The sequence below is a fragment of the Hakea prostrata genome, chromosome 2, assembly GCF_041222555.1.
Source record: "Hakea prostrata isolate BN-2017 chromosome 2, UWA_Hpros_2, whole genome shotgun sequence".
Lineage (NCBI taxonomy): Eukaryota > Viridiplantae > Streptophyta > Magnoliopsida > Proteales > Proteaceae > Hakea > Hakea prostrata.
This window is the reverse complement of record NC_142601.1, coordinates 70,965,290-70,986,937: the sequence shown is the minus strand read 5'-3', so window position 1 is coordinate 70,986,937 and position 21,648 is coordinate 70,965,290. Positions and strand designations below refer to the sequence as shown.

Here is a 21,648-nt window from a genome sequence, read left to right as displayed (position 1 = left end):
TTCTCCCTCTTTTTCCTTAAGTCTAGCGCCAACTTCAATAGGGGTATCAACCGTTTTACACCCCAACATTCCCACATTAGATAATGAATCTAGGACATACTTTCTTTTGGATAGGAATATACCCTTCTTTGATAGAGCCACCACAATTCCTAAGAAGTACTGTAACTTCCCTATATCTTTAATCTCAAACAACTCGCCAAGAAAGTCCTTCAACCATTGAATTTCCTCACCATCACTCCCTGTGATGACAATGTCGTCCACATAAACAATGAGAAGTGTGATATTAGTACTTGACTTCTTGACAAATAGTGTATGATCAGCATTGCTCTGCTTGTACCCAATAGAAGTCATTGCCTTTAGGAGGCGTCCAAACCAGCATCTAAGAGACTGTTTTAACCCATAAATTGACTTCTTCAACTGACAAGTTTTCCCTACAATATTGTCATTAGAGAAACCATGAGGGATTTCCATATAGACTTCTTCCTTTAACTCCCCATGTAAGAAGGCATTCTATATGTCTAGTTTGTACAAGTTCAAGTCTTTGTTCACAGCACAACAGAACTTTGATAGTGTTCAGTTCCGCAACAGGGGCAAAAGTCTCTTGATAATAAATCCCATAGGTCTAGGTAAACCCCTTAGCAACTAGTCTAGCCTTTAACCTGTTGATTGATCCATCCACATTTTGTTCAACCACAAACACCCATTTGCAGCCCACGGGTTTTTTTCCTAAAGGAAGTGTAACCAGCTCCCAAGTATCATTTTTCTTCATTGCCTACATTTCCTCTACCATAGCTGCCTTCAATCTCTTATTAGCATAGGCTTGTTGCCAACTTATGAGCAAATATAGATGATAAAGAGGATATAAAAGCACAGTAAGAGTCAAATAAAGAGTCATAAGAAACATATTTAGCTATGGGATGCTGAGTATAAGATCTGACACCTTTTTCTAACAACAATAGGAAGATCAGAAGAAGATACCTCAAGTGGAACAAGAAATCTGATTCTGGAGCAGGAGACTGAAGTGGTAACGTGTCACCTTTCTCCATCTACTTTGGCAGTTGTAATTCTTCCTCTGATAAGTCTGCACCTCCTTATTCTGGTCAATTTTGTTTTGAAGACCTCAATAGTGTCACAGGAGTGGTCTCCCCCTGACCAGGTTCTTCACATGGCTCAAAAAACGGAAGGGGAGAATTAGAGTCCTTAGGTATACATGCCGAAGTCTCCCCCTGGTCATGATACACTTCTTCAACTCCTAAGTTGTGTTGTGGTGGTGTTATAGGAAGGTCTAGAGTTGGAAAGAACACCTCTCCTCTATGACTCTCCCCTTGGAGAGGTGTATAGTAAGGTAAAACTGATTAAAGATTACATCAATGGAGACAATGATTTTCCTAGAAGGAGGATGATAACATTTGTACCCTTTCTGAGTAGCAAAATGCCCCAGAAATATGCAGCCTAAGCCACGAGAAGATAGCTTACTTTGGTGGGTAGTGATTCTGGCATATAACATACACATCCAAAAACCTTCGAGGGAATATCAAAAAAAAAAGGCTCCCTGTAGAAGCTCATTAGGACATTTAAAACCAAGTATCCTGTTGGGCATCCTATTCAAAAGGTAAAAGGCAGTTAGTATAGCATCACTCCAGTATTGGTCAGGCACATTTATAGCAATCATAAGTGAATAGGCTATCTCTAAAAGATGTTAATTCCACCTTTCAACAACCCCATTTTGGGCAATGGTATCAACACAACTGGTATGATGTATAATGTTAGTCAGAGAGAGATCTCTGAAATTCACCATCAATATACTTTATGCCATTGTCATTGCAAAGGATCTTCATAAAGGCATTGAACTAAGTTTTAATCATATTATGAAAATCACAAGAACATGGAAAAACTTCATTATTTTGTTTTAAAAGAGAAATCCATGTAGAACAAGAGCGACAATCAATAAAAGTAACAAAGTACTATGGCCAGTAATAGACACACGTTCACAAAAGCCCCACACATCAATATGAAATAGTACAAAAGGAATAGATTTTCTATTATAAAGAGAACGTAAATAAGTAGAACAAGCCTGCTTAGCAAAAATGCAGGCTTCACAAAAAAATTCATCCTTTTAACAAGAAGAAACTAAATTAGGAAATATTTTCTTAAGAGTTCCTAGAGGGGGTGACATAACCTACAGTGCCACTAATGAAGGTCAGATATTATTGAATGGACCTAATTAGAAGATGCAATCATAACTGAAGTAGATCCTCCAATTGGATCAACATATAAAGTCCATTGTCTAGTTTACCACGTCCAATCTCCTTCCCCGTTAGCAGATCCTGGAAGATTCAGTAAGATGGGGAAAAAAATCACTTTACAATTCAAGTCATATGTAAGACTACTGATAGAGAACAAGTTAGTAAGAAAAGAGGGAAAGTGAAAAACTTTAGACAAAAAAAATGATGGAGAATGCTTAATGGTCCCTTTTCCAGGAATGGAAGAATAGGAGCCATCAACAATTCAAACTTTATCTTTTCCGGAAGTTAGAGAATAATGTAAGAAAAAGGAGGATGAACATGTTATATGATCTGTTGCTCCTGTATCAATGATCCAAGGAGCAAAAACTGAAGAAACATGGAAGCATGTAAAAGTTTTACTTAAAGTAGCAAGGTACAAGTTGGTATGGGTAGTGGAGGAAGCAGTTGTAGAGGTTGTACCGGCAGTAGAAGACTGCAGAATACGTCGCAAAGTAGCTAACTCCTCCTGTGAAAAAACAATGTCTGTAGAGGGTGTTGTGGAAACCGTCTCTGAAAGATTAGCCTTCGGTTTTCCCATTCTTTGTGCCCTTTTTTACAAAATCAGCAAGTTTCCCATGGAGCTTCCAACAATTGGCCTTGGTATGATATATTTATGACAATGCTCACACTTGACAATCTTTTTAGCTGAATCAAATTTAGTGCTAAAAGACCGGAAGGCTGATTTCTCCACAATAAGAGCATGAAGCATGGCTAATCAATGGTTTTCCTCACGCTAAACAAGGGCATAAGACTCTAGTGTAGGAAAGGGAGACGACTTAATACTTGCACTTTGATCTGATTATACTCCACATTCAAACCCGCCAAGAAGTCATATACCCAAATCTTATCAACATGCTTCCTATAAGTAGCCACATCATCCGCATTAGTGGGGTGATAATCCCCATGATGACCCAATTTCTGCCAAAGAGATCGCAACTCAGCATAACATTGGACCACAATCAATTCCTTTTGTGTAGTCTCATGAAGCTTCTTCCATAGCTCATAAAATTGTGCATTATACCCCAACTGTCCATATGTTTCATTAGTAGCCTTCCAAATTTGGACTGCAGTATCAAGTAATAGGTATCCACAAGCAATATTTGGATTCATGGAATTTAAAAGGAATGACATAATAAAAGAGTCATTCAAGATCCATTTATCCTGTGAAACACCTATGGTGGTAGGTTTGATAGTGGTGCCCATAATGTGTCCAACAAGTCCTCTTCTGGCAATAGTTAAGTAGGCAGATCGAGACTAGATCAAACAATTTGTTCCATCAAATCTTACCGAAAGAGGATGAAGAATGGGGTAATGTTCAGAGCCAGCGGAGGCAATAGTACCAGCGATGGTTGCCATGCCAAAAAAAGTGTCTACAGTTTTCAGTCTTCACTCATCCAAAACAACTGAAACATCGCAGAATGGAATAGCCGAACCACCCAAACAAATCTAGAGAGTTATAAGGTCCATAGTGTAAGTAACACCATAAAAAAAAAATTCAAAAAAGACCCTTGTATATATGCAAAATTGCAAATAGACCCCTGAAAATGTGGATAATTACAAATAGACCACTGATAATATGGATAATTCCATATAAGTTCCTATAAATATGGATAATCACAGATAGCCCCCTAGAAATATGGATAATCGCATATAGGTCCCTATAAATATGGATAATTATTGATAAACTAAAGATGGATAATTGCATATAGGTCCATGTAAATATGGATAATTGCATATAGGTCCATGTAAATTTGGATAATTACATATAGTCCCTATAAATATGTGAATTCTCAAAAGAGACCCCTTTTATATATACGAATTTACAATAAGACCCCTGGTCTGGTTTAGTCAATGATTTTGGTTCAATGGGTTGTTTATTGGGTTTGGTTCATTGAGTCAATGGGGTTTCAATTGGGTTGGTTCAATGGGGTTTTTAATAGGTGGGTTAGAAACATATGGGTTTTTTTTAGGTTAGAACAATAGAGATTGGAAGAGGAAGTAGATGGGGTTTTTTTGAGGTGGGTTCGATCGTTCGAGAGACAGAGAAGAAGGTGATGGAAGAGAAAGGCTAAGATTGGGTGGCAGTGGTAGAAATCTTAGACAATGGAGTAGATGGTTGCAGCAACGATGGAGTAGGCGATGGTGGTGTAGTTACAGCAATAGAGGAGACTAGTTGCAGCAAGGTTCTTCCCCTTTCGCAGCAAGGTTCTTCCCCTCTTTTTTCTTCTGTCTCTTCTCTTTTTCTTCCCTAATCAATCTTTGGCTGTGATACCATGTTGAGACTATCGATTATGGTAGAATTACTTGAATGGATCAATGTGATCTCAAGCCCTCTATTTATAATAAAGTAAAAAGAACATTATTACACAAATACCCTTACTTGGGTAACAAGAAATAGAAAATTACACGAACAAAAACTTTAATGAAGTGGAACTCCTAGTAAACTCAACCAACAACTACAATTCTGGGACCATATAGTTACATTTAATGAAAAATCAATACTATTTTTTTTTATTTGCATCCTGTTACGACATAAAAAAACCCAATTGGATGTGAATGTGCAGACCTTGTAGTGAACTAGTGATCATAGAAGAAATTTCGGTCAATCGAAATGCCTGCATTTTTGAAAACGAAAAGAAATTCTAATTATTTCGGAAAAGCTATAGATTTCGACCGAAATTTCGACCATTTCAACATTCCAATTTGTTTTCCCTCAATTTTTGTTGATTTCTATCCCAATTTTCACCTAATTCCCACGACTCCTTTGCCTTCAAGCACCTCTTTTGTTTATCTTTTGCCTCCAAACACCTCCTAAGCCACAAAACAGCTACAAATGAAACTCCGGCAGCAACAGAATGTGAAACATGAGCCATGCCCAACGGTTCCAAACTTCCCCCTTTTTTTTGTTCTGTTCATGCTTTAAATGATCTTGTATTGCCTTGGAATTAATATATGTTTAGCCTAGGCCAATGATCAATGATTGTCTTTTCTTAAACTTATTTTTTTATTGTTTGCTACCATTTTTTTCATTTTCTGATTTTCATAATTATTTTCTAAATTATGTATTTATATGATATATGGGCTTCAACTTAATGTATGTGAGACAACATCATTTGATCTAGTTGGTCATTTTATTTTATTGACTTGTTGTATATGTAGCCATTCTATCAAACAATTCATGTATGCTGATGATTCTATGTCTGTATGCAATACAATTTGTAGTTGTCGGAACCAATCATTTGTAGTATACTTGAATGATAAATTTTCCTTTTTTTTTTTTTTTTTTTTTTTTTTGGTGTGTGTGACAAAATACTAGTTTTATTGTGTTTATTATGCTTTAAATAGGTAGAAGGCAAGAAATCAAATGAAATGGACGTTATAGAAGGCCCAAAACCTAGGGTCGAAATTTAAAAGAAAAAGTCATGTTTTGACCAAAATTTCGGTTGAAACCTAAAAATTTTGCCCTTTTCTTGGGTCGAAATCCTGGTTTTGACTGAAATTTGTTCCTTGCTAGTGATAATGCTAAAAGAGTGTTTTTTTCTACTCCTTTTTTTGAGTTTTTTACCTAAAATGGTGTGCTTCATGGGTTTTCCTACTCTAGCAAATGACAACAAAAGCTGAGGAGAAGGAAAACCCATAACTACACACTAAAATGGTGTGCTTCATCCTTTTCTTGATGTTTGAAATGAAGGTCCCTAAAATTTTTTGGGTTGATGCCGTTCTAACTACACACTATTTTATAAATCGGAAGTCTTCATCTGTTCTACAAGGTGGCATTCCTCATTCTGTGTTACTTCCTCATTCTTCATTGTTTTCAATGCCACCTAATTTTGGTTTTTTTTTTTTTTTTGTTGTTACAATTGCTCTATGCATGATCATTGTCCTGGATTATCCAAATTGAATTATAGGGCAATTAATTGCACGTTTCTTAAATTCCCAAACTCAGAAAGCATATTGTTTCTATTCTCTAACCTTCCAAAAGTACTTTATCACTGCTGATGTGCCTTCCTTTGAATCTACCCCCATTCTTACTCGGTTACTGTCTTTTCTATTGAGTTGGATGATGACCTTCCTCTCTATGTGGTTCAGTCTCTTACAAGTTTTTCCAGGTGCTCTAGATCAGGTTTACACAAGGTGCCCTCACGCAACTGCTGTCCCTCCTACACTCACTAACTCTGCCACGGCTCCTTTGGCGGCGGATCCATCTACGGATATCCTTACTGCCCCTATTATTTCAAATCTTGAATTACTTATAGCTCACAGAAAAGGTGTCCATAGTTGTACTTAGCCTTCCATCGTTAACTGTCCTTACTCCTCAGACTCCCCTGCCTGGCTGCCTCTCATTCCTTTTTATCTACTGTTGAACATCATTCCTTACGGTCACCTTACCTAAATCTTTGACAAATGTATTATCTAATCCTAGATGGAGGACAGCTATGGAAGAAGAATCATCAGCTTTGCGGCTTAATGAAACCTAGGATCTGGTACCTCTGCCACCACATATAGTTGCATTTGATTGTTGCTGGGTCTTTGTTGTGAAGGTGAACCTTGATGGTTCTCTTGCTTGCCTGAAGGCAAGGCTCGTTATGAACGGTTACACGCAAGATTAAGGAATGGACTACTTCGATGCTTTTCTGACAATGGCCAAACTCACTTTAGTACATCTGTTGATCTCTTTGGCGGCTACTTAACAGTGATCTTTATGGTAACTTGATGTCAAGAATGTGTTCTTTTATGATACCCTTCAGGATGAAGTGTATGTATGCATATGGAGCAACCTCATCAGTTGTGCTGCCCGGGGGAATCCAGCAGAGTGGTATGTATGTAAAACAATTCCCTATATGGCCATAAACAATCTCCAGGTGCGTGGATTGGCGGTTTGCTGAGGAATTACTCGACTTTAGTTTATCTAGATGGGGTAGTGATAATGTAGTTTTCAAACATCAGCCAAATAGAAGATACATTTTTCTGATAATATATGCTGACGATATCATCATGGGGAGTGACTCTTACCAGAAAATTCAGACTAATTGGAAAGTCAAGATATTTCTTGGGTGTTGAAGTTCCTCAGTACACAAAGGGAGTGGTTCTTTCTCAACTGAAATATGTTATAGACTTACTGAGACAATAATGCTTGGGTCAAAGCCTCTTGACTAACCCAAGGACCCGGGTGCAAGAATTGTTCCTGAAGGGGGACATCTACTTGGTATCCTGAATGACAGAGATGACCAGTAGGTACACTGAATTATTTAACAATTACCCAACCAACTACCGCCTTCCATATTAGTGTGGTAAATCAATTTCTTTCCCCTCCGAGGACTTCTCATAGGGATGCAATTATCATATTCTTCACCATCTCAAGAAAGCTCTAGGGAAAGGAATTTTTTATCAGAATCATAGGCATAATCGAGTAGAGGGGATTCTTTGATGCTGATAAAGATGGATCTCTAGGGAACAGGTCAACTAATAAGTGCTGTATATTTGTAAGGAGGAAATCTTATTTCCTGGAAGAGCAAAAACAGTGTGTAGATCATTCCAATGCTGAACCAAAATATAGTCTTCGGCATAGTAACAAATTTGAGGGAAACTCAATTTTCAACCTTGAGAAATGGGAAACTTAGGTCGAAACCTGGAAAATTTCATGGAAACCTGGACTTTTTCCTGCAAGTTTTGACATCAAGTTTCAACAGGTTTTAAGGGGGTATTTTGGGGTGGAACTCTACATATAAGCTAATCAAAGTATAAAAAACACATGGCCACATGCATTTTACACACTGACTTCTTGTCATCTATCAAAGGCCTACCATGCTGCCCAACTATGTCCAACATAGTAATTTCCAACTCAAAAATAAGTGCCTAACACAAATATACACAATAATCATCATCAAGAAAAAGAACCACCACTCTAATTTTAGCCTAAACACACATTACTTATAAACTAAGGAATTCCCAAACATTAAGAATTTTTTTCTAATTAAAAATATTTTTTATAATTAAAACATTAATTATTAGTAATTATTAAATACGTGAAAAATCAGAAAAATATAGTAGAACACTTCAAAAATCAAATCCAACAACATATATTTTTAAATCTAGCTACTAGTGACAACACATTAATTTTAACTCAATCTAACATTAGTTGAGCATGAAACAGAAGAAAAAAAAACAAGTACTTTCGTAAGTATTTTTTAAAATCAGGAAAAAACAAAATAGCACACTTCAAAAATCAAATCCAACAACATACGTTTGTAGAAGCTACTAGAGACCATGGAAAAAATTTTCAAAAGAATCCAACATTATTTGACCATAAAACAAAGAAAAAAATCAACAATTTGGGAAAACTTAGGTTACCTAGAAACAAGGCTTGAAAACTCTTGAAATATCCACCAAGAAGAGCCGAAATCACCAAAGGAGTGAATTAAAGTGCTTGAAATGAGGTAAACTGATCTCTGCAAGGTTGAAAATGGAGGAAAACGAGGTTTCCCAATTTGCCTACAGCCTCTATTTCGCGCACGAAACTATGCAAAGTGCAGAGTTTCATGCGAATAAAAGGATTTTAAGTCATTAACCCGTCTGGTCCAGCTGGGTCGAACCAGATTTTGACCCAGTTCTAAAAAAATTTTAAGTTTCGCATGGTTTCATCAAATTTTCTCAAGTTTCGATCAAAAGCTGGGACTTTTTTTGGGTCCACCATAGCTTCATTTCGAGCATCCAAAAATGGAGAATTTTGAGTGAAATTTCCCATGTTTCAAGCAAATTTATTCCATGGTCTTAGGACCCTGGGAGGACACCACATGGAGAGGATATCATAACCAATTATTAGTTGGTTTGTTATAAAAGGAAGAACTCCGCCAATGTTTTGCTGCCGGTCCCAAGCCCGGGTAAAGGAGGAGGGTTGGTGCGTCAGGTCGGCAGCCGGCACCGGAAAAAATCTAGCCAAACCTTTTTTCATGGATTCGACCTTATATGATAAAAGCTATGCTAGGGCGTTCCCCGACAAAAGAAGCGACGCGCTACACTATGGCCCGGGTGTAGTGATAAGTGGGCAAGGGTTAGCTAGGGCGTCCCCTGTAAGCGACGCGTCGCATCGGCGCCCGGATGCGGTGATAAGTAGGCAAGGGTTCCCGCGCCGTGGACGAGTGCGGGTAAAGAAGCTAGTCCATAAGCGTAGGATTAGATTGGCATCTTGGAACATAGGATCTTTAACTGGTAAGAGCTTAGAATTGATTGATGTTATGAGGAGAAGAAGGATTAATGTAGCTTGCATCCAAGAGACTAGATGGAGGGGTAAAAAAGCCAAAGAGTTGGATGACTTTAAACTTTAGTATACTGGGGATAAAACAAATAAAAATGGAGTGGGTATAATAGTGGATAAAGATTTAAAAAATGATGTGGTGGATGTTAAAAGAGTGGGTGATAGGATTATTGCTATCAAGCTGGTAATGGAGAAAGAATGCATAAATATAATTTGTGCATATGCACCTCAAGTAGGATTAGATGAAAGTCTAAAGCTAGAATTTTGGGAAAGTATGGATGGATTAATGCAAGGAATTCGTCAAGGAGAAAAGATTATCATAGGAGGTGATTTAAATGGACATATTGGAAAAGATCAAAGAGGATATGAGAGTGTTCATGGAGGATATGGTTTTGGAGAAAGGAATGAGGAGGGGATTTCAATTTTGGATTTTGCTACTGCTTTTGATCTATCTATATTAAATACTTACTTCAAAAAGAGAGATGAACATTTAATTACTTTCAAAAGTGGACAGCATAGAAGCCAAATAGATTTCTCCCTAACTAGAAGGACTGATAGATTGTTGTGCAAGGATTGCAAGGTGATACCGGGGAAAGCTTAATCGCACAACATAGACTTGTGGTCTTGGATATGTGCTTAGTCCCAAGAACACATAAAAGGTCCAAGGTAAACTATCCCATAATAAGATGGTGGAATTTGAAAGGAGAGTACTCTAAATCCTTCATTAATGAAATAGTCAAACAAGGAAAATGGGATTTTAAAGGGGATACCAATGCAATGTGGAATGAGATGGCTATGTGTATTAAGAAGGTGGCTAAAGATGTTCTAGGTGAATCAAAAGGAAAGACTCATTCTTATAGAGAGACGTGGTGGTGGGATAGTGAGGTTCAAGTTGCCATTAGGAATAAAAAAGCTAGTTTTAAGGCATGGCAAAGAACTAAAGATGTTGAGGATCTTCATAGGTATAGGTTGGATAGAAATGAAGCTAAGAAAATTGCAGGAAAAGCAAGGGAAAGGAAATATGAAGAGTTGTATAATAAATTGGGCACAAAGGAAGGGGAAAAATCTATTTATAAGATAGCTAAGATGAGGGATAGGAAGAGTAGAGATCTTGACCATGTTAGATGTATTAAAAATGGAGATGGTAAAGTATTAGTTTGTGAGGAGGATATTAAGAAAAGATGGGAAACCTATTTCTCTAGTTTACTAAATGAGCATTCTTCAAGCACTTATGTTTCGGACGATTACACTTTTCACCAAGGCACCAAGGTCCGAACTTATATACGTAGAATTTCGATGTCCGAAATAAAAGAAGCTTTAAGGAGGATGAAACTCGGCAAGACACAAGGTCCTGATGAAATCCCAATTGAAGTATGGAAGAGCTTAGGAACCCATGGACTAGTTTGGTTGACTAAGTTGTTTAATAAGATTATGAGCACAGGGGAAAATGCCGATGATTGGAGGAGAAGTGTTGTGGTTCCAATTTACAAAAATAAAGGAGATATTCAAAGTTGTAATAACTATAGGGGCATTAAATTGATGAGCCATACGATGAAATTATGGGAGAGAATAATTGAAACCCGTTTGAGACACTTAACTACAAGTTACGGAGAACCAATTTGGGTTTATGCCGGAAGATCTACAACGGAGGCTATTTACTTAATTAGGAGACTTATGGAAAGGTATAGAGAATGTAGGAAAGATCTTCATATGGTATTTATTGACCTAGAAAAAGCTTATGATAGAGTCCCTAGAGCGTTAATTTGGCAAGTACTAGAGAAAAGAAGTGTTGCAAGTAAATATATAGATATAGTTAAGGATATGTATGATGGTTCGGTGACTAGTGTTAGAACAGTGGGGGGACAAAGTAATGAATTCCCGATAACAGTTGGGCTACATCAAGGGTCAACTTTAAGCCCATATCTATTTGCACTGGTAATGGATGAATTAACCAAAGAAATTCAAGATGAGGTCCCCTGGTGTATGCTTTTTGCGGATGATATTGTGTTGATTGAAATACCAAATTAGAATCATGGAGATTAGCTTTGGAATCAAAAGGCTTTAAACTTAGTAGATCGAAGACAGAATATTTAGTTTGTAACTTTAGTCATGATCGACCAGATGATGAGGTGGTGATACTTGACGATAAAGAGATTTCTCAGAGTGATTGTTTTAGGTACCTAGGTTCAATCATAAGTAAAAGAGGTGATTTGGAAGATGAGGTTTCCCAAAGAATTAAAATAGGGTGGATGAAGTGGAGAGGTGCGTCCGGGGTCTTATGTGATCGGCGTATTCCATTAAAGCTTAAAGGAAAATTTTATAGGACCGTTGTTCAACCAACTATGATGTACGGTGCAGAGTGTTGGGGTGTTAAAAAGAATCATATAGATAAACTCAGTGTAGCAGAAATGAGGATGCTAAGATGGATGAGTGGCAAAACTAGGATGGATAAGATAAGAAACGATCATATTAGAGTTGGGCTGGGAGTTGCTCCCATAAGTGATAAGCTTAGAGAAAGTCGTTTGAGGTGGCACGGCCACGTTCAATGGAGACCTATAAATGCTCCTATACGGAGAAGTGATATAATCCATATTGAAGGAACTAGAAGAGCTAGGGGTAGACCTAAGATAACCTTAGGAGAAGTGGTGAGAAAGGATATGTATAGCTTAGGCCTTGTATCTAGCATGGCCTCGAACAGAACTGATTGGAGGGCAAGAATCCATGTAGCCGACCCCATTTAGTTGGGACAAGGCTTATTGTTGTTGTTGTTGTTGTTGTTGTTGTTGTTGTTGTTGTTTGTTATAAAAGGAAGGAAAGGTTACTAGCCATTTTATGTGAGGTTTGGGTAGCCTTTGGCTGAGGGAAGTATTGTATGCTGTAGGAGCTGACTGGCACCAACGAAACATGTCTTATCTTTTGGTTTCTTGCTGTAATTCATACTTCTGGTATCGGATGAGCAGGTTCCTAACAAATTGGTGACAGAGCACGTTTGGATTCGAAGGAAGGAAGATGGGTACTGGATTTTCCAAGTTATCCGGTAAAGAGTGTGTGAATGCATGGCTTATGAAGATTACACCTTTTTGTTTGCAACATGAGGTTGAGTATGATTACCGATTGAGTGTGGCTTTGCAACACCTGGAAGGGGATGCATTGGATTAGAAAATGGCCGGAGTTTGATTGGGCAAGCTTCAAGGAGGCCCTGCAACACGATTTCAATGATAGGAAGACTACACTGACAAGTGGGGACTCAGAGCACTAGAAAGAGACCATTGTCACCGACAAAGAACTGCCATTAGAGACTAGAGACTAAGGTAGAGTAAATCCCATAGGTAAAAGGTGACAACAGTGGAAACGGGGGAGCTGAACAAATCCCATACAATAGAAGACAAAGCAAAGGCTCAAGTAGGAGGAGAAGGTTGATCAAGAAAAACCAGACCAAGAGGATGACAAGAGTAAATATGAAAAAGGAGTAAAGCAAGAGAGACAAAAAGAGGCAACGGGAAGAAGAGACTGAACAACGGTTATTGGGCAACAAAAACGGATTTTGGCACTTCAATTTTATGTGATGGGAAATCTAGAATCAGCTGAGTTGGAGGGCAAGATTCCATTCATGTTCAAAGGAAGAAATGTCATCAGCCCAGAGTGGAGATCAAGTGGGTGATGTAAGTGCCAGCAAACCCTCTTTGGGGGATCGCAGCGGAGAAAACAGCGAGACGAGGTGGTCGGTTGCAACACCAGAACTAGAGGAACCATGTCATGATGTGGGGGCGTTTCCAAGAGGGTTCTCCAGGATTTGCTCTACCCACAACCCATTTCTTTCATCCAAAGGAAAGTGGTTGCTCTAGGCACAACAACAAAAATAGAGGAGGCGGTTAGTGTTTACAACAATGGGGTGAGTGTCGCACAAGAAGAGGAGGAAGAAGAAAGGGGAGGACCCCACAGTTGGGTACCAGGTCAAGTTTGGGTTAGTTACACTCCTCAACATGGGCCGAACCAAGTAACTAGCCCAAGGAATTGAACCAAGAAAGGGGCCTCAAGGGACTCAACTAACACCCCGTAAGTATAGTGGATTAGGACCAAACCTTGAAATCTCGCAAATGTTTTTTAAAGTGGATTAATAGGCCTAGCCCAAAAAGTGTGTTAGGTAACACACAACCAGCCCAAAACACTTATGGGCCATTAATAAAAGGTAAGAAACAAAGGCATTTTGAGGAAGTTACTATTCCCCTTTCTTCTACCTTCAACTCAAAACTTGTGGAGCTATAACTTGCAACATGACGAAGGCAGGAGAAAATCGACCAAAACGTCAACAACATGATACAAATTTGGTCAAAACCTACCAAGCAAAAACCAAAATCTCCAGGTTTCTACCAAAATTCAGTCAAAACCTAGTAACTTTTTTGAAATTCTGCACGTTTTGGGCCTAATATGACCTCCATTTCATCTGATTTCTTGACTCCTACCTATTTAAAGCATAATAAGTACAATGGAACTAGTACCTTGCCCAAAAAACCACTGAAAATTTATCATTCAAGTATAATAACAAATGGCAGGTTCGAACAAGTACAAACTATAATGCACACAAGCATAGAATCATCAGCATGCATGAATTGTTTAATAGAATGGTTACATATACAACAAGTCAACAACATACAATGACCAACTAGATCAAGTGATGATGTCTCACATATATTAAGTTCAAGCCAATATATCATGTATACATATGTATTTTTTCAAAAGTATAAAATTTAAAAAATAGTAGCAATAATCAAAAAATAAGTGTAACAACACACAATCATAGATCATAGTCCTAGACTAAACATATATTAATTTCAAAGCAATACAAGATCCTTTAAGGCATGAACAAAACAACAACAAAAAATGAGAAGTTTGGAATTGTTGGGTATGGCTTATGCTTAACATTCTCTTGCCAACAGCATTTCCTTTGCAGTTGTTGTCACTTAAGAGGTTTTTGAAGGTAAAAGAGGTGTTTGAAGGTAAAGGAGTTGTGGAAAGTCGTTGAAAATGGGTTAGGAATCAACAAAAACTGTTAGAAAACAAGCATTAAATAATCAAAACAACAGCTGAACTAGAACAAAGAAAAGAGAGAAGAAGAAGAAGAAGAAGAGAAGAGAGATGAAGAACAAGTAGAAGAGGCCTGTGATTCTTGCTTAAGAGTCTAGAATCACAGAGCCCTTTTATTTATAGCTTCTAATGAATCTAATACAACTTGAGAGACAAGTAATTGTCCTCTAGAAAAAGGAAACAAAAAATTACAACTTTAATAACTTCCTACCTCTAAAAATAGAAAGTTCTGAAAATAGAAACTACCACCAAAATAGAAACTATGCTTTCTACAAATTCCCAAAACTTATGTAGCAAGACTCCAACATTAGAAATAGAAAGTAGAATAACATCAATAGCATAATATTGTTCACGTGAACAGTACTGTGAACAGTAAAAACAGATTTTTACTGTTCACGTGAATAGTGTCGTGAACAGTAAATATCCCAAGTGTATACACTTCAACACTCCCCCTCAAGCTGGAGTGTACACAAAGAAAACTTCAGCTTGCACAATAAGAATATACTTGAAAAGTAGCACCAATCTTGAATCGTGTAGCAATGGTAAACGTCAATAAACACTGAGAAAACTTCACCCAAGAGATAATCATCACCAACTTAAAAAAAAACTTTAATTCTTCATGTCAATAGAACCATCCAATAATAAGAACAATCGACGATGTTGAAGACGAACAAAGTCCATAAGTATAACAGGATCAAAGATACTGTCCATATAATGCTGGTAGTAGGGAGAAATATCCATACTAAATCTTCAAAATTACAACTCTAATGTCCATATAAATGCTTCACAAGAAGGCAAGTAATAGACAAAGTATAGGTAGGTAAAAGGCAATATTGATTACTGTGGACCAAGTAGGTAGGTAAAAGACAGTATAGGTTACTGTGGACCAAGTAGGTAAGGTAGTATGGGACAGTATGGGTTACTGCGGACCAAGTAGGTAAGGTAAAAGACAGTATGGGTTATTGTGGACCAAGTAGGTAAGGAGTAAAAGACAGTATGAGTTACTGTGGACCAAATAGATAAGGTAAAAGACAGTATGGGTTACTGCGGACCAAGTAGGTAAGGTAAAAGACAGTAACCGCAGACCAAGTAGGTAAGGTAGTATGGGTTACTACAGATCAAATAGGTAGGTAAAAGGGCAATATATGTAAAGATAGGTAATGATATTGTTGTAGAATGCTATAAGTTGAGGGCAAAGATCTTCACAAATAATATCCATCAACACATCTTGAGTAGATATAGAATAAGGTACCATTCTCCCCCTCACGTGTAGCATTACAAGTGGACAATTAATGATGACCAGTGACAAGCATCTTAAGTATGAACACAAAAGAAACCCAAGAAGGAAAAGTAGCAGCCACAGAGCAGTGTATTATTCACCAATAAAGTTGATCAAGCAGCAGAAAATCGTCTCACAGGACAAAGTCTTGTGCACCAAGGGGGAAAAATTTTTGGACCACCGCTAACCCTTAGGCAGGAGCAAATTAGGTCAGGAAAAAAAAATATATTGAACCAGCTTGGAATCTCAAAATTGCAGTAGTCGTTACAGCAATCCACTCAGAAGAAGTGCAATAACAGTTGCTGCAGTAGCAGATAATATCAGATCTCGAACCATAGCAGCAAACTTGTGCTAGATTTGAAACTCTAACAGATCTTGATATGATGAAAAAGTAGTCCTCTAGGTCTTCGTAGAAGTATTAGATAAAAAGAAGGCTAAACTTGATTCTGAAATAAACAATAGAAGTGGTAGTAAAGCAAGATAGTAGCAGCAGAATTTTTCAGAACAAAGAAATTCAAGGAAACAGGGGTTCTAGTATACGACTTGCAGCAGAACTTATAGCGCAAACAATGCAAGACAATACTTAGGTCTTGCAATCCGAATTATGGGCATATCTTCGCAAGAATCAAGAGGAATCCCAAGAGATCAGTATAGTGCAGATTGAACTTCAGATTTGCCCAAAAAAAAACAAGGTAGTAGCAGCCTCAGTTGAATCAAATAGGTAGGTATATCCCCAGAAAGCTTGGGGCCTTTTTGTAGTATTAATATATAGATACTTGGTGCTTCAAAAGTCAAAGAAGAAGGACAGCCATTCACAATTACTGCAGCGAATGTTGGGGCTACCTTAGATAAGAAAAACGGAAAAAAAATAAATAAATAAATAAATAAATAAAACTAGGCAGCCAAGAGAGAGAAAACAATCCCTAGGTTGATTAAACTTGCTCTGATGCCATGTTAGAAAACAAGCATTAAATAATCAAAACAACAGCTGAACTAGAACAAAGAAAAGAGAGAAGAAGAAGAAGAGAAGAGAGATGAAGAACAAGTAGAAGAGGCCTGTGATTCTTGCTTAAGAGTCTAAAATCATAGAGCCCTTTTATTTATAGCTTCTAATGAATCTAATACAACTTGAGAGACAAGTAATTGTCCTCTAGAAAAAGGAAACAAAATATTACAACTTTAGTAACTTCCTACCTCTAAAAATAGAAAGTTCTGAAAATAGAAACTACTACCAAAATAGAAACTATGTTTTCTAAAAATTCCCAAAACTTATGTAACAAGACTCCAACATTAGAAATAGAAAGTAGAATAACATCAATAGCATAATACTGTTCACGTAAACATACAAACAAAGTTACTGTTCACGCGAACAGTAAAAAACAGATTTTACTGTTCACGTGAATAGTGTCGTGAACAGTAAATATCCCAAGTGTATATACTTCAACAAAAACCAAGGAAATAAAAGTTGGAACATACAAAATTTTTTGAATTTCATTTTTTTTTCAAATTTTGCAGGCATTTCGATTGAAGTTTCAATCGAAATTTATTTCATGGTCAACAATCAGTGTTGTTTCGCCAATTACAAGCAGACTCCAATGCTAATTGGTGAAGCTGCCTTCTCTCACCGAAACAGCAATGATACAGACATGATCCAGCTGTGCTTAGAAGATTAACTGCAAATTTACAGTTGATGGGCGTTAATGACCTCACAAAAGAGTCTCTAGCTTTGCATGAAATGGTTGTTTCTAATGCTGGAGATCCTGGGGAGAGCAAAGAACTGAGGTCAATGCTACTAAAGAAGAAAAAGGAAATCCTGCTGATTGCAAACCCTGAACCAGGAGCTCCAAAGAGAAAAAGGCGTCCATCAAGTGGTAATCAACAAGCAATGGCTGATAGGAATCCAAAACCTCTGAACATACTAAAAGATTTCGGCTATCCAAATTCCCTGGAGTTTGCAGCATCATTCCAGTTCACTGGGATTATGTTATTTGAGGAGATAGCCATTATTATTATTCTCATGCCATACTTGCTTTGATTTGTTGTTCCTAAGCATGTGATTTTGCAGTCATCTGATTTACAATGGGTGTTGAAGGCATAGAACAACTCTGTAGCTTTGGTGCCTTTGATTTGAAGCCCACAGAAATAGTGGCTTTGGCTCACCAGGCACCTCTCATCCAAAAGTTCTTCCTCACTTGAACATGGAGAAACTTGTGGAGGCTACAGTTTTTTAGGCCAGGAAAGGAGCATGGCTGTGCAGCAAGCATGTGAAGACCAAGCTTCTTATCCTACTTCACCTTAAGGACAAAGTGAAATTCAAGGGGGCACAAATATAAGGACCCTAGGAGGATGCCACATGGAGGATATATCATATCATAAAAACTACTGGTTGGTTGGTTACCGGGGGGGGCAGGGGGGAAGGTGTGAGGAAATGTTATGGGTAATTTTATGTGAGGTTTAGGCAGCCTTTGGCTGAGGACAGCATTTTATGTCGTAGGGGGTGACTGGCACCATCAAAACCAGTGTTATCTTTTAGTTTCTTGTTGTAATTCATATTTTCTGGTATTGGATTAGCAGGTTACTAACATAGAGCAATGGCAAAACTAACTTGTTAACTAATGTAGAATTGTAGATAAGGTCATTTTGGTCCTCTATGTTTCCCTACCAATACTTATGTTTCCTCTAGTTCATTCTCTACGATACTCAATACACTGAAACACCTAAACTTCTTCTCTTCTTCTTCAGCTCTTCATCTCTTCTCTTCTCCGTTACAGATTAACATAATTTGCAATTTCCTAGTGTAGTACGTTATGAACTATTGTTCGTACAGCCATTATCATTAAGGTTCAAAAACTCGATCTCAAGGCCAACTCAATGGTCCAAAAACCTGAGTTGGACCCAGATCTTGCCAAGCTGGGAATTATTTTTTTTTCGGGAGGGGGGTGTTAAAGGCAAGGCCGGATAAGGGTAGGAAGCATATAATTATAGTAAGATTCCAAGATGTACCAATATCTGACAGAGAGCCAAGATATGACGATAATTTACGAGATATTACCATGAAATCCCAAATATAACAGAGATCTCAGTCGAGTTGCGGAAATCTAGGATTTCATCTCAGTATCTCCAAAATCTGAGACATTACCAAGATCTCAGCAAGTTCTCTACCCATGATTATCATATAAAAGTCGCACAAAAGGAACTCCATACAGTTGTTCATAGTATTCTGATTTATATTCTAATAAATTATACCATTGTAGATATCAAAGAGAGACCACTCACCATCAGGCTTATTGATTCCCATACCAAATGCCACCTGCATCATAATCAATGCTGTTACAAATGCACAACTGCTTTGCAACAATTTAACGTACAAGTGTAAGACTACGACAATTATACCTACCGTACAAACTATAACCTGCAACTTGTTATCACTCCACCTGTCATTCAACGAGAACAATTAGCTGTAGGTTCAATGCAACAAATGCTCCAAAGTAATTGGACAATAACCAACTCAGGACAGCCCAGGAGCCACCTGCTAATTAAGCTAAGACACATTATACATTTTCTTCCTGATCAGTGATCAAAAGATTCAAAACCATACATTTAGTAACCTAGATGGAATCATGCAACAACAATAATCACAAGCCACCTAAGCAACTCTCAAGGAAACATTTGCAAATTGAACTGCTAATATTTTACTTTTTATTTTAGCCTGGGTTTCTATCTTTGGTTACTTGGTTGACAAGGATTCAGCATGGGCTCAATATTGACCTTCTATTTCACTTTTTCCTTCCACAATATGTAATTAGTTTTAGGAAACTTTATATAATCAGGATTAGGAGACTTTTCTAGTCCCAGAATTTATAAATAAAGTGATTTAGGAGAAACACTAGAAACTAGGGGACCTGCAAAGTGGGCTACTAGACTCTTAGAATTAGACACCTATTCTTAATAGATAGTAATGAAAGGAATTTGCAGCACTTGAGTTTTGATTAATCATGCATGTAAGACAGTTAAAGTAGAGAAATAAACATATAAGTCCTACTGGTAAGCACAACTAAACAAGAATCAATAGGGAAACAAGGGGATGGGGATCTTGGCACCATAACACTAAATTGAATGCAAGGGTATTAAGAAACTTAAAGAAAATAGAGCTGTCCTAATCAATATCAGATTTCTAACAAGGAATTCAACAATTAACAATGTAAAGGAAGTCTTAGGAAGTTTTTGTTTTAAACAAAACTACTGCCAAAGAACAAATGAGAAATATTTAGGGAGAGATAATGTTACCTGCTGATCCTAGCCACAAAACTAGGTTAGAAAGCATTTAGGAACAGAAATAAGAGAAAGAAAAAATATTTTGAGGTAGTGGTGGAATCCTAGGAAAGGAGAAAAATATATTTTGAAGTAATGGTGTATCCTAGGAAAGAGAGTAGGTGATAAGAGAGAGGGAGAGAAAGAAAAGAAACAAAGAGAAAGGAAGGGAGACTGACAAAAGAAAACTAGACTGCCGTATAAGGGAAAGAGGGAAGGAAAAAAAAAACAAAGATTTTTTTCTACAAGAAAAAAAAGAACAACCGTGGGGTTTGGGGAAGAAGAAGATTTCCAGGAAAGAAACTAGGTCTTTTTTTAGAAAAAATTAAAAATTAAAAAAAAAAAAAAAAAAAAGAGTAGATATTTGTAGAGGAGAGCAAGGGGAATTTTTCTAGTGGGAAACAAGGGTGAAAGGAGGAGAGAGAGATTACCTGGAGTGAGGGGGAAGAGCTAGTTCCATCAAGAGAGAGAGAGAGCAGCGTGAGCTTCTTTTATAATTTTTTTATTCATTCATTCATTGCCAAAAACGAATTCCATACAAGGTTTACATACAAAAATTGATCCCTCTCAACCCTACATGTTTAATTCCCAAAATAACCCCAACTTAAGCTGTAAATATAACCCAAACCCAAAATAATTCAAAATTGGGCCAAAATAGACTCTAGGCCCAACCCATAAAGACTCAAACATGAAATTAAAATATTTCAATAGTAAACTACTACCCAACCCACTAAGACTAAGGAAAATAACATGACAAACTGCCTATGAACAGTGTTTCTCATCAAACCATAGGATTCTAGCAATCCGATAACCTCCGAACTCATCATCTATCCACATAGATCCTGTCGTGGGATGATCTCTACGTCGGTGGTGCCGGTAAACTTGGAACTGCTCACTGATGTCCTCATCAACTCTCCCCAACTTTGAAGAATTCAGCTCCAGTGAATAAAGGCTCTGGTAGTACTCTAGCATGTCTGGGTCAAGTCGTTGTAGCTCCGCCATCGTGATCCAAGTGTTGTCGATCTCAGGATGTCCCCGCCACTTAACTAGGAATTCTCTGTAACCTCCCTCTTTTGTAGTTATAACTCTCTCATCAAGGATCTCTTCAACTATCTCAACTCTGTTGTGAAATTTAGGCATAGGTGGTACTGAAGTAGTAGGGAGTGAAGGGGTCTTACCAACAGGGTCATAAAAAACAAAGGGAAGGGTGTCAAGGTCATCTAGATAGAAAGATGCAGTAGCAGGAGTGCCATGGAAGGGAATAAGGTCCTCCACATTGAAAATATTGTTGATCCCCATGTTAGTTGGCAGATGAAGAACATAGGCATAGCTCCTATTTTCTTCAGAATCTCGAATGGTCCTGCACTACGAGCATGTAGCTTGCTTGCTTTACCTTTAGTGAAACGTTGCAGTCTGATCCTAACCATCACCAT

The 21,648-nt window shown here is 37.6% G+C and overlaps 1 protein-coding gene across 1 annotated transcript in view; it reads right to left on the bottom strand.

The window, feature by feature from the left end:
* RECQL2 (RECQ helicase L2) overlaps positions 1–21,648 on the bottom strand; it is a 116,052-nt gene that overhangs the window by 74,258 nt on the left and 20,146 nt on the right. The window contains exons 9-10 of the mRNA XM_089146496.1: positions 19,302–19,338; positions 19,181–19,214 (exon numbers count right to left, since the gene is read on the bottom strand). Coding sequence (XP_089002622.1) covers positions 19,181–19,214; positions 19,302–19,338 — 71 coding nt within the window. The remainder of the gene's footprint in view (positions 1–19,180; positions 19,215–19,301; positions 19,339–21,648) is intronic.